Source organism: Rhododendron vialii, chromosome 12a (assembly GCF_030253575.1).
Source record: "Rhododendron vialii isolate Sample 1 chromosome 12a, ASM3025357v1".
NCBI lineage: Eukaryota > Viridiplantae > Streptophyta > Magnoliopsida > Ericales > Ericaceae > Rhododendron > Rhododendron vialii.
This window is the reverse complement of record NC_080568.1, coordinates 30268502-30281361: the sequence shown is the minus strand read 5'-3', so window position 1 is coordinate 30281361 and position 12860 is coordinate 30268502. Positions and strand designations below refer to the sequence as shown.

General features: G+C 39.6%; 2 protein-coding genes across 2 annotated transcripts; one reads left to right on the top strand and one right to left on the bottom strand.

The window, feature by feature from the left end:
* Positions 1-1077: 1077 nt before the first annotated feature.
* On the top strand, positions 1078-6103 carry LOC131311128 (protein FAR1-RELATED SEQUENCE 3-like). The gene is made up of 5 exons (XM_058338462.1): positions 1078-2741; positions 2833-2922; positions 3052-3171; positions 3299-3368; positions 4356-6103. The coding sequence occupies exons 1-4, from the start codon at positions 2589-2591 to the stop codon at positions 3344-3346; spliced, it is 411 nt and encodes a 136-aa protein (XP_058194445.1). The 5' UTR covers positions 1078-2588; the 3' UTR covers positions 3347-3368; positions 4356-6103.
* On the bottom strand, positions 5476-11267 carry LOC131311127 (SNF1-related protein kinase regulatory subunit gamma-1-like). The gene is made up of 6 exons (XM_058338461.1): positions 10813-11267; positions 9641-9813; positions 8715-8915; positions 8305-8580; positions 7019-7182; positions 5476-6005 (listed from the first exon to the last, which is right to left on the bottom strand). The coding sequence occupies exons 1-6, from the start codon at positions 10958-10960 to the stop codon at positions 5708-5710; spliced, it is 1260 nt and encodes a 419-aa protein (XP_058194444.1). The 5' UTR covers positions 10961-11267; the 3' UTR covers positions 5476-5707.
* Between the last annotated feature and the right edge of the window lie 1593 nt (positions 11268-12860).

The following is a 12860-nucleotide window of genomic DNA, read 5'->3' as shown; positions in this document are numbered from 1 at the left end:
TGCAAACTTGTCTCTTCCCTTTGGCACCTTCCAGCTTGAATTCTTGAGTTAGCTTGATGTTCTATTTTTTGAGTTTTCAAAGTGTAAGACAAGTTGTTTTGGGTTCTGTTTTTCTTTTAAAGATTACTAGTTTTTGGTGGTCATGTTGACCATGTTTTAAACTGGGGGATACCCCTTTGATTTGTATCCTAATAATATCTTCATTTACCCCCCAAAAAAAAAAAAATGGTATTGAAAGGTGAAGTATACCGAGTTACTATTCACGTGACACTTCAACATCCTTAACAAATAAACGTTCATGTAGGACTCGTACACTAAGTCGTGAGTTCTATCTAATTGTGCAGTTATAAGAACCATGTGGCCTTGCCTCTGGAGTGCTCAATGATTTGCCATTGTCCTGTGTCAAAGCTGTAGTGTAGCCAATATTGCTGATGTGGCAAGCAAGGGTGGAAGAGATTAGCAGTGTCAAATTCGAAGAGGCTTGCTCTTACAAGCCCAACTCGAGCCATCTACATAAGAATTAAGATCTTTTGCATAACCCCAAAGAGTTGGTCTTGTGGTCAAGGCTTAAGACTTAGGTGTTTGCTCTCACCTAAGGTTTTAGGTTAGAAATCTCTCAGGTGCTATCAACAACTCCTTAGGGACCAATGCAGACGGAGCATTTGCTCCGACTTCAAATGAGACCCCCGTTAGTGAACAGTGGGTTTACAACTCTCTATGTTTATCAGAGGTGTGTGCAAATTGGCTTGGACTGATATTTTGCATGTATCATTTGCAAAAAGGTACTCAGGCCTAGTTTCCCAAATAAAGACGCTTGCCTTTATGTTTTGTCCTTATTCAAAAAAAAATTCGCATTTGTTAGTTAGTTTTGCGTCAAATTTGAATTAAGGACAACACAAAAATCCAAGTTGTCTCCAGTTTTTGATGGGCCCAGAACTTGGGCTCGAGTTTTTTAAGCCCATTAAAATCATCTGCCCAGCTGCCGATCAAAAAAAAAAAATTCATCTGCCGAGCCCGGCCTGTTTAACAGTCCAATGGGCTAGTGGGGCCGTGTCATTGGTGTTTGCAGAGAGCTTCCGTATCATCATCATCATCTCAACTGAGAGAAGCTCCGAATAAAGAGGAAGAAAACGAAGAACAATTCTTGAATTCAAATCGTGGGCACGGTTCTTGGATTCGAGAACTAAGTCAAGAATTTTGGACAACTAGAAAGTACAGCGGAGATATATATCTACATTCGGGGTTGTGTTGGAGTGCAATTTGGTTTGGTGATGGATCACTCGCTGTGGGGGCATTTGCCATTGCTGGTGAGGGCCAACTCCAAGGAGTCAGTTGAATACATTCTTCAAGCCTTGTGGAGGACCCGCAACACCGGTCTCGACGCCGCCGACCGCCACATCATCTGCGACATGCTCCAACTCCCCAACGACTCCGACCTCTCTCTCTCTCTCTCTCTCTCTCTCTCTCTCTCTCTCTCTCTCTCTCTCTCTCTCTCTCTCTCACACACACACACACACACACACACATATTGTTCGTCAAGCTGAATGAATAAGGAAAAATTATTGCCTTGGTAAATAGCTTTTGAGTACGAATGGTTCTCTATTTATGTCTTTTTTCGGCGGCGGGTATGCGTGTTATATGGAGCCAATGAAATTAGATAGTATAGGAAAGAAGTTCGACGGAGAATAAAACGCGCATTGCATTCGACAGTGGGAGGTGAGCAAACTTGAAAAAGTCCGGTGAGTGTATTCTTTTAACATGTATGGAAAACTTGTGAGACCGATCCTGGATAAATTGTTCAATGCCTCTGGGGCAAGGCTGAGCACGAATCTGGACCACACATTTGTGTTGTTTGGTTCAAGATATGCTCGAACTTGAGATGGTTCCTTCCCCATCCCTTCTATTTCTATCCGAATAAGTGTGTGTAGGTTGTGCTGATTGATTGGGTGGATTTAGGAGCAAGATGTTGTTGTGACATCCATTTGGAATCCATGCATTTTTATTGCTGGTTATTTTCAAAATTAATCAGTATGTTGAACGAAGAAATTGTACTGTTTGTATCATCATCTGCTAGTATATCTTATAGTAACATCCTAGCTGGCTCCCCCATTTTTTCACCCAAAAAAGGACTCTCTCTCTCTCTCTCCTAATGGTTATGGTGTCCTCTTTCGCAGCTTATAGGCACATCATAAACAGTTTAAACTAGACAAGGTAAAACCTATCAGATGGCAACATTATTCACATCCAAATGAAGAATTGTATGGTTATTTGACTCCAGGAGTCCAGGAAGTACATATCCGAGTTGTCATTTGATTTCACTATCCGCGGTTGCATCATCTTTAATTGGTGTAGCATAGCATTGCATTTGATTCAACTATTCGTGTTGATATTTATCATGTTCCACAAGCCATGCATATAATATACCAAGGGTTCTCCAATTTCTTTAAGCTAGCAACAAACAAATACGTAAGCTGATAAGCAGGAAAATTCTGAGCTTGCGAGTTATATATATATTAGGGAACTATGCTAAACTACACATAGCTGAATACAATTTACTTTTTCCTTTGAAGCTTTTGGTTTGCCTTCGCATGCTTATGCGCAGGTGTGTTTATGAGAATATCAATAAGGACGAGATTCAGAAGCTGTTTCCTAATGAGGTCCTTCCTGAATATCAAAGATTATTGACACTCCTGCTGCAAAAGTTTCAAAGGGAATGGCGGGAAGATGTGCAAAAGGACCAGGTCAGATATTCCGTTATGATATGGGTGATCACATTGATGTCCAGTAGGATACGTGGTCTCAGCATTTTGATTTTTTGTAAATTATGTTCAGGTTAACTTTCCCCGCTTAAAGGCCATGACGTGGAATATGGCAAACCAGGGCATAGAATTGACAGACCCTGTTGCAGTTATCAATTTGAAGGTATCTAAACTATATGTTGTACTTTGAGTGTATGAGGTGTTTCACATTGCTGCCTTCAAAGGACCAATTTGAGAATAATAAGGTTTGAATAGAACTATGGAAGCATTTGATGACCTGTACTTTGTGCAGCTTCAAAATGACACACAATCCAATGCTGGAGAGATGGATGTAAAGTTTCAGTTGGCTAAAGATACCTTGGAAACAATGTTGAGGTCCATGTCCTGTATAAGAGACCAGTTATCCGATGATGTATGTTGGAATCATAAAGATTTATTTTTCCTACTAGACGTACCTCAGAAAAGTCTGTAGATGCTCTTGCGAAAAACCACCTATTTATCATTTATTTTCTTGGTATGAGTAATATTTTCCTTGTCAGGTTGAAGCATCACACAGACATGTATCCCAAGAGACAAATATGGTTTAGTTCTGATACACTCAACTTGAAGGTATGTCCTGTCCCTATTATTTGCTTCAGGTTTTCTGATTGTTTTGTTCCTGGGTAAACTAGGCTGGACTTGTTTATTATATCTGTTTGGCCCCTTGAGTGTTGATCAAAGGATTGCTTGGACTGTATATCATGGCCTTGATGCATATACTCGAATACATGAGTGTCGTTGGTTCATTGCAAGTTGCACTCCTTTTATAACATGGAAAGGAAGGTTAAATAATTGAGGTTTAAAAGATGGAGCATCTAGCCAAAATTGTGCCTTTTCAGACTTCAATTATTTAAACCTCAATTATTTCTCCCTTTCTTATGCCGTTATAGATTTCTTTGGAGTGCATTATATATTATTCCTTTATTGTGTCAATTGCCATTTGCAATTATGTCATATATGTTAGTAGCTTGTGTGTTTTCGTATAACTGTATTGTATTCAAATGCTTAAATAGACGTTAAAAATAAGTTATAAGAATCTTATTTTTCATTTTTTTCCCCCTAGCAAGAACGGATTAGTATTAAGTGGATGCCAGAATGGTAATCACTAATCAACTTCAGAAAATCAGAAAGTGGGACAAACTAATGGGTTCCTCCAACACTGGTGAAATGCCAAGGCCTCATATCTCGTTTCCCCTCGTCAAATTTTTTTTTATCACATTTCCCCAGTTTAGGCATTATTCAGAATTGGGCTTAGGATGTGTTCTACTCCCATCATGAAATGGCACATGAATTTGAGAGCCTGACGTTATGGTGCTTTGAAATTTTGAATGTTTGCACATCCGCCTGAATCTGGGGCCAATGTATAATCATTAAGCTTTTCGTGTTTTGCATCATCTTTAGTCTTGCTGTTAGATTTTGTTCATCCTTTTTCCTTTCACTTAATGGAATAGGGTTCTTCTTGGGCAATTCTGAGCTTTGGTAATGTCAATGTTGAGTTCCTTTCTTGCAAATTAAACAGGTATTATTTTCCTTGTAACAATCAATGTTTTGGTGCAGATTGAGATGGAAGTTTTTGAAAGTTGGGTTCCTGTCAGTATATGAAAGAAGTAGGACCAAGTCGAAATCAATGCAGCCGATGCAAGCAGAGCATCCCTTGGATTGTAACAGTGAAGATACAAACTAGTAGTTGTTTAGGGCCTTAGGCACATGAATGGACCTGATTCTAAAATAAGGAGCTTTAAATATTTAGGCTCTCTTCTGTGTACCATTCCACAGTTGTTGCTTTAGGCTGCGTTTTAGTCATGAATATGTTGAGGATTTGTCATGGTAAAAAAAAAATGATAGGAAAGCATTAAAATGGATTTGCCTTTTCACTTCATGATATTGTTCATCTTTCATCCGTCAGAAATTCTTGTTTTTCGTTCTTCTTTATCTTATGGGTGATTTTAGTACATGTGGTCACCACAAAAGAGGTACAACCACGATAGAGGAAAACATGATCAAATCTCGTGACCGTTGGTCAAAGATTACACCTCTTTGATTAGACCCAATAGTAATGTCTATTCATTTCATCTTCATAGTCACACCTTTTAGTATGGTTATGTCTGTTCATTTAATCTGAATAGAGACATCAATCTTTTGCATTTAAATTCAATGGTCACATTTAGTCATTTAACTTGAATGAATAGACACACCTTTTAGATTAAAACTGTTTATTTGGTCTTTATTTTTCACGATTCATATTTCTCTGACATTCCACTCTAATCACTTTTCCTATAGATACTGTAATAGTAAAATTAAATACTCTGTATTTGATAATACTAACTTTTCCCATAGACGTGCAGGGCCTGGGGATGATGCCAAGCACCCATGCCAAGCGGGGTGCAAAGCGGCATTCATCTCAACAATCGACGGCTCGAATCTTGACCGAGCAATGGACGATTTATATCTGTATGCGCTCAAATTCAATCTGTGTCGTCTGTGTCAAGATGAACGGCCAGATCGACCACTTGGCAAGAGGTGCTTGGCAGCATCCCCATTCCAGAGGTCCAACCGTCCAGGTTTGGTGTAAAAAGAAAAAGGTGCAGTAATCCTTGCAAATGGAGACTACTTTCACCTGGTTTTTGCATTGGAAAACAGAAGACTCGGTACATCAACGTTTCAGACAAATCAAATATACGAGGCACACAAGAAGAGAACTTCCATTATTTTATTTTATCTACAAAAGGGCGCGCACTGGAGGAGTTTCTCTCACAACAATTACAAAGAGCTTCTTTCCCTGTGTGACACACCACCTCCTACCAGCCTCCAGTTAAACTGTCACAGAGATCACACACAAAAAAACAGGTCAATAACTAAGAGTCCATCAGTCATCAGTGGGCATGAGAACCGAAAACTTATGGTACATTTCAAACCCTGCTGTTCTCTGGCAGTGGCAAAACACCATCAAAGAAATCGCCAAAGTAACCCCGAGGCTCGTGTACTAGCTTTGAGATTATGTCTCTGAGAGTGATCACCCCCTCCAGATTCCCATCATCGTCCACGACATAAATCCGATGGATCTTCTTGGAGTCGAGCATCGCAATTACTTCTTTTATTGTGTTCTCTCTTTTGCACGTCACCATGCCGTTCAATAATGGTGATGGCTCTTTATGCTCCTCGAGGTAGCTTCTAACTGCCGTCAGGAAATTCTTTGCCGTGATAGATCTGTAATAACATACTGTAAAAGTGACTCTGGAGCTAATGGAATCGCCTAAGAGTGGTAATTAACAGTTACAGGGCAAGCAGATTGCTACATTGTCTAATTGTTGCTCTAAAAATATTAGGAAGTATCACAAAGTTGGCCCACTTGCATAATTAGCGATTAATTTCTTCCCTATTACCGCCTATTCATCACCCTCGCAATATTGGTTCGGTGAGTTTTGGTACAATATGGAATTAGTTTAGAGCGAAACTAACTGATTCCAAGCATAAGGGAATAATTTTTGCACGTAATTTCTACATTTTAAAACAGTCTTTTTGCTCACAAATGGGAAACAGTCTTTTTGCTCACAAATGGGCGTAAATGTTAAACAACTATAAACCAAAAAAAATAAAAAATGGAGCAAGGTGTGAATTTCCTAAACTTTTGGGGCTAGCCATACTTAAAAAATAATCAAGCAGAGTACAAGTAGTTTCATCCTAACGGTTTCTAATACGACATTGGCTGAGGAGCGAAAGGACAAGTCCACCCTAGACCCTTTACAAGTGACAATGTTGTGTACGGCCAACAATAGTTTTCAAAGTCAACAAACCTCAATAACTACAATACTACGGCTAGGATTCTATCAGGGATTGGAAGGAGTTGATCAAATTCGGAGAGCAGCCCTTATGCATGTCGTATTTCCTCATAATTTTGCAGGGCAGTACTTCAATTCTTTAGGATGAACAAGCCAACTTCAATTCTTACACCTCAAAAGTGAATATGCTATGCAGCCTCTTAAAATGTCTGACGTAACCTATCAGGTAATTACTACAGTGTAGAAAAATAAAGGAACAGGAGTCCAATTTTTGGGAAGTTTAGGGCCTTCTCTTCTGTACATCATCTCAAGCTGTCTTATTCGATACTCCTACGTAAAATCTCAATAATGAAGCAGGTCAAGAAGCAAAAACAAGGTCGTAGATGAAAAGAAGTTCTCCTACTAACCTATTTACCAAAAAAAAAAAGTTCTCCTAATAACCTGTAGTTATTGTAGATCTCTGGGGCAATCAGAAGGAATTGGATATCTCTGATGCTAATGTTACCAACTGCCTTCCTTCCACCCCTTTCAACCACTGGTACCCCACCAACTCCCTTTTCTCTCATCAGTTTAAATGCCTGCAGTACTGTTTCATCCTCATAGACCTGCAAAACAAGAAGAAAGCATTGAAGAAAACCACTAAATTATAGAAGGCAGTGCAAAAACTGCATTAGAACTAAATTTCAATCATTCCGCCTGAATAAGGGCACCCGAGCAAACTTTGGTAGCATAAACACAAAGATCAAGTAGCCAAATGCAAGTTAAAGCTCAATATTAATGTCTTCCAATTCCACAGTGAACTATTTATCCTTCCTTTTGTTTTGAAGGTTTCGGTTTCCATGTACCACAGTAGAGCTCAGAGGGAGATGTGACAGAAATGATGTAAGTCAGTCCTCATCGACGGGGATTACGAATGCACCTCATCGACATTGATAACTTGCTGCCATAAGTAATTAGACAATACGATTGGCAATATTTACCCGCAAGTGACATCCAAGTACTTCGGTCAGATAATCAAAACAACTGTCTTCTTCTGCCTTTGAACAATTTTCTATTTTCCCTCCCCTCCCCTCAACTTTCTGAAACCTTCAGCCTAAATTGAATCAATCCTCCAAAGTGGTGCAGGGTGTTGCCCTATGTTGCACCTTCAACCTGACACAAAGTACTTCAGAGTTTCATTGAGCTTGACAACACAAGTGATGAGGAATCACCAAATTGTACACCAGAAGGCAACCACAAAATGGTTTTACAGAGAGAATCAGATCAGATTGGGGATATTTCACAAGAAGTTTGCATCCCGCTAGATTGTGGAGTTATAACCTTAGTTGTGGGAAAGTTTGCCCACAGGCTCAGACAGTTCCACTCGTGAAAAGTGATTCTATAGCTTGGAGCAAGAATACACTCACAACCGCATAGCCGTCGAGAGAGATTTGCTATTCAAGTGGATGGGAGGGCTCCCACATTTGAATCCCATAAGAACAACAGAAAAGTGGGAAAAAGAAAATCTGTAGAGAACAGAAATCTAGTATGGGCGGTAAGAAAAGATGAACACATCTGTCCGTATCATCATATACTCTAACTTACATGCTTATATTTATTTGTTTCAAGCTATTTTACTTTCCAATCTTAGGAGGAAAAATTATAATAAACTAAAGCATGAGTGATGGGGCCTGGGCACTAGAAGTCTGACATCCATATATACCACATTAACTGCAAAAGTTACCTACCTTAAAGATACGACTGGGCTTCATCAAAGGAAGACCAAGTTCAGAAAGTTTTTTAGTGCCCCAGCTTTCAAACCAATGAAGACCAGAACATTCCTCTAACATGTGGATAACAGCAGACTGTGTAATGATGTTATCAATCTTCCCTTCCCCTGGATCCACCACGGGAATGCTCTTCATTCTGTACTTTGATAGTAGCAAAAGCATGGTCAAAAAGGAGTTAGCTTTCTGCAAAGCAAGAAATGGTGCCCATCGGAAAGACCCTGATATGTCGCGAACCTGTATATCCACAAGTTAATTCACATAGCATACTTGATGAAGAATCTGTAAGAAGTGTATATGGACTTGAAGTTGTGGTTGCTACAGAAACCCAAAAAAAAAAAGTCCTAGACTAGAGAAGTTGAAAATAAAACCTTTGTGTTTCTATAGAAGTCGGAAGAAGTCAGGGCCTCGAAAAACTTTCCAGAAATTATTGCGGCAGATCTAGGGCTTAAGTTTCCACGTTTTCTAGGAGAAGACACTCCGCTAACTGCAGCTGCAACAGCAGGCCCAATTTTAAACTCAGGTTCACCGTTAGGTAACTCTAAGCCATCAGATCCATCTTCCTTTTCAGACTGTAAAATACATAAACCCACCTTATTTTCAGAAATCTCTGTGAACAAAAACAGAAACAGAACACTAAATATCTACACTTGAGAGTCAATCGTGTTTGTGTTGATAGATAAACTACGAATAAGTTTTATAGACTGGAATTCTCTCGTTTGTGTAACACCTAATGTAGCCACTAACCGAGAAACAAATCAAGGAAAAACACCTGCAATCCAGTCGCTGATGAATATTGTCCTAGTAAACGAAGGGTAAACTCATACCAAAGGAAGATACAAAATCAGAACAAGTCTTCAGTTCTCAACCGTTCTACAGTATAAGTTAATGCGTAGAGAAGATGCTTTCTCAATTTGGTGAAGGAGAATGTAAACTATTCAAAATAATATTGTCTGCCAGAAAATAAATTTAGCATCCCTTCTACCGCTCACTATCTCACCGTTAAAGCAGTAATGCTTGCCCAGTGCATTCCCAATCCATTTTAGGAAGCAACCGAAGCTAAACTTTGGCAACAGGAATGTTAGTAGAATAATGGCACAAAACCAAATTGGTACCAAAAAATGCATGGAAGTTAATTTGGTTATAATTTCCCTTCACTTTCAAGCAATATGACCAATGGTCAAGATTTAGTAAGGCTTTGGCTTTCAACCATGTATCTATAGCAAGAAAAAGCATATATGCACTATAACATTAGAAATTCTCCATACTTATAATGGTGCAATCATGGAGTTCTAACCTGATGCAGAATCCATACGACAATGCCCACAAACTCAACAATGCCTATATATCTGTCAATCCAACTAGCATCCTTGGGCGCATCCACATCCACAACTGGCGCACTAAGAACTTTGTGTTCGGACATCAACTGGACCGCTTCAGCCAGGCTAGCATCTGAATTTATCTCAATAACTGCATAGAAGATTCGCAAACTGTAAGCACTACCTCATATAATAGCTTGGTTTGGTTTGGTTTGGCTAGACATCACAAACTGTAGCAAGATTCGCAGTTTGGTTTGGTTTAGTTAGACGTCACATGAATACCTCACAAGCAGATACAATCCAGCCAAGCAAAGGCCCTAAAGAAAATGGGGTAAATGTTCACTACTTACATCGCCTCTTGTAATATGAATGTTTGTTTGGTTGTCCAGAAAAACTAGAAACCCAAATTTATCAATTTCCTGGCTCTAATTTTCCCCTTTTATAGCCATTTTTCTCACTTGAGTTCATTCTTCACATCATAAAATCCAAATTAGCTAATATGTAATATCCAATTTGTTTGTCTCTTCTTCAGATTTCTCAGCAACCAAACAGAGGGACTATCGCTAGAATTTTGTTTTTCTATTTTTTTACAAACCATCAGTGAAATTTACAACTACCAGTGTCCAGTCCCTCGGTCCTCTCACACTCCCTGGTGATCTCAAGTCATATCCTTGATACAACCAGTCAGTTCATATTTCACCAAATTTTCGGTTTCCCCCCATATATCCTTAACTCCCAATCTATTGGCATCAGTTACATAAATCCGTTATCTCTGTTGACAAGTGTCGAAAACATCGTGTATTCGTGTTCCATGATATCCTAGAAATCTAGTTCTTTTAGAGCTAGTGCCTACTAGCTCTAAAGCCAATTTTGGTCTGCCCTTCCCTTAAGTGCTACCATCTACGGTAACCATATCACTCCTCTTAATTACCACACGAACGATTTCAAATAGAAATATCCTAAAATACATTAATCTATTCCCTTTCATGATTTCATTTTACTTTCTATCACCCTTACTACACAACCTTACCATTCCACGAAAGTTATCGTTTCTAATTCTACGAACGAAACAATAAAGTTGAACGCAAAGCAACATCAATTCCAACACACATAAACCTATATCGGCTATATATGTATACGTATAGGATACCTTGAGAAGAAGGAGCGGGAGGAAAAGCAGAGACGGGGATGCTCTCGAAGCAGGCGTTGAGCTTTTCAGTAGGACTTAGTTGTGGCTCTAATATCATGTCCCACAGATCCTCCACTTGCATCCCCAATTTTGCCTCTGGACTCGACATTCCACTCCCACGATTACTCTCTCTCTCCGCTTTCTCTGTCTAAGAATCTTTCTCTCTCTCTCTCCCGGAACGGAATTCACAGAGCCAGGAAGAAAGACAATAAATAGGTACGGATTACTACTACAACCAACGCACACGGTATAATAGCCGCCGGGAAATTTTCAGATGTGCGGCATACAGAGAGGTTTTGAGGTTCGACGGTGAGATGGAGGTTGATTTGGGAGGTGAAACGAGGATGGACGGTTGAGATGGGGGAGCTGCATGGTTACTGATGGAGTGGTGTGGTGACATTAGGTTGAGACAGAATTCGCTGGTTTTATCCACTTGTTTTTCTAGTATTAGTTTATGCTTAGGCCAATACTTATCAGGTTTCCAATCATAGCCACTAGGCCCACCATATCAAGAGTGCACGTGGATGAGTTCTATCGTACAATATTTTTGATAGATAGATCTCGATCAATTTTATAATACGATATTTTTAAAATTATATAAAATATTATAAATTATAAAATATAATCAATTAAAAAATTGTACGAGTTTCAAAAAATAATAATTAAATTGGGACAAATAGAGTATTAAGATTCCTGAGTAAAATTGAGAGCGTGTGCAAGAATTATGTGCGGGAGTACAATGCATTTTAAAAATTTATGACTAAGCTCTAAACGGATACTCTAATGCATCACAATCATATCTACATAATAGATTCGGAGATCTTGGAAATCTGGGCCCTATAAAGCAAAGTGTTTGAACCATCATATCAACAATCAATAGTTTAAATTTTACTCGTATATCTAATTGGCGGCTCAAATCTGCGAGGACGAAGATGGAATCTGAATCATTGATTGTTCAAACAGACAACTCGAATCAAACACTACACCCATGTGATGGAATCTAAATCCTTGATTGTTCAGACAGACAACTCGAATCAGACACTATGTATTCGGTAAAATATGAGAAGCAGCAGCAACGGGAAAGGATGGCAGAGATTGAAAATTTGAAAAAGAGAAAGGGAGGAGAGGGCTATCGAGAAAGCACGTCGCGAGGAGGAGAGGGCTTTGTTGGCCAGAGAACGCGCTCGGGCAGTGTTCCAGGACTGGGAAAGCAAAGAAGAGGAGTCCGATTCTGATCGACGAAAATCAAGGTCCGAGACAGATAACTTGGAGATGACGAAGGCCATGAAAGCAATGGGAACCAGGAGGAAGGTGATGCTATTTTTGGTGGCTCGAGTGACGAAGCGAACCTGGATTCACAGGTGTACTCGTGCCTTGACAAGTACTGCCCGAGGAAGCCAAAGTACTTCATCCGTGTCCACACCGGATACGAGTGGAACAAATACAACCGGACTCACTACGATCGCGACAACCCGCCGCCGAAAGCCGTTCAATGGTATAAGTTCAACATATTCTACCCTGATCTTGCGGACAAAACAAAAGCGCCTTCTTATGCTATAGATAGAGAATGACGGTGACAAATCTGATACTTGCATCATAAGGTTTTGCGCCGGGCCGCCGTACGAGGATGTAGCGTTCCGGATCGTAAACCAGGAGTGGGAGCACTCCCACAAGAAGGGATTCAAGTGCGCGTTCGAACAAGGCATTTGGCGTCTGTATTTTAACTTGAAACGCTTCCATTACCGTCGTTGAGATGGTTCTTGGCATGGAATTAATTTGCTTTCGAATGTTCTTTTGTTGACAAATCTTTCATGGCGAATCGTATGCATCATTTTACCCTGGTTAATAAAGAACCACTTAAACCAGAAGTTAGCTTAGTTCAGTCATCTATCTTCTTCCCATGTACTACACATCAATAGTACAAGGAACCCTACTGTAAGTAATTTCTGCTTGATTTTACATGACTCGATTCTAGTGTACCATCATCAACACTCATCTTCGCACATCGA

What these genes read in the sequence shown, in the direction of transcription:
- LOC131311128 (XM_058338462.1), top strand. Translation starts at nt 2,589, where the DNA reads ATGCTTATGCGCAGGTGTGTTTATGAGAATATCAATAAGGACGAGATT. An exon ending in AAGATGTGCAAAAGGACCAG is followed by an intron (nt 2,742 to 2,832) that starts GTCAGATATTCC and finishes AATTATGTTCAG; the next exon opens with GTTAACTTTCCCCGCTTAAA. An exon ending in TTGCAGTTATCAATTTGAAG is followed by an intron (nt 2,923 to 3,051) that starts GTATCTAAACTA and finishes TACTTTGTGCAG; the next exon opens with CTTCAAAATGACACACAATC.
- LOC131311127 (XM_058338461.1), bottom strand. Translation starts at nt 10,960, where the DNA reads ATGTCGAGTCCAGAGGCAAAATTGGGGATGCAAGTGGAGGATCTGTGG. An exon ending in TCGTATGGATTCTGCATCAG is followed by an intron (nt 8,916 to 9,640) that starts GTTAGAACTCCA and finishes TGTATTTTACAG; the next exon opens with TCTGAAAAGGAAGATGGATC. An exon ending in ACTTCTATAGAAACACAAAG is followed by an intron (nt 8,581 to 8,714) that starts GTTTTATTTTCA and finishes GTGGATATACAG; the next exon opens with GTTCGCGACATATCAGGGTC.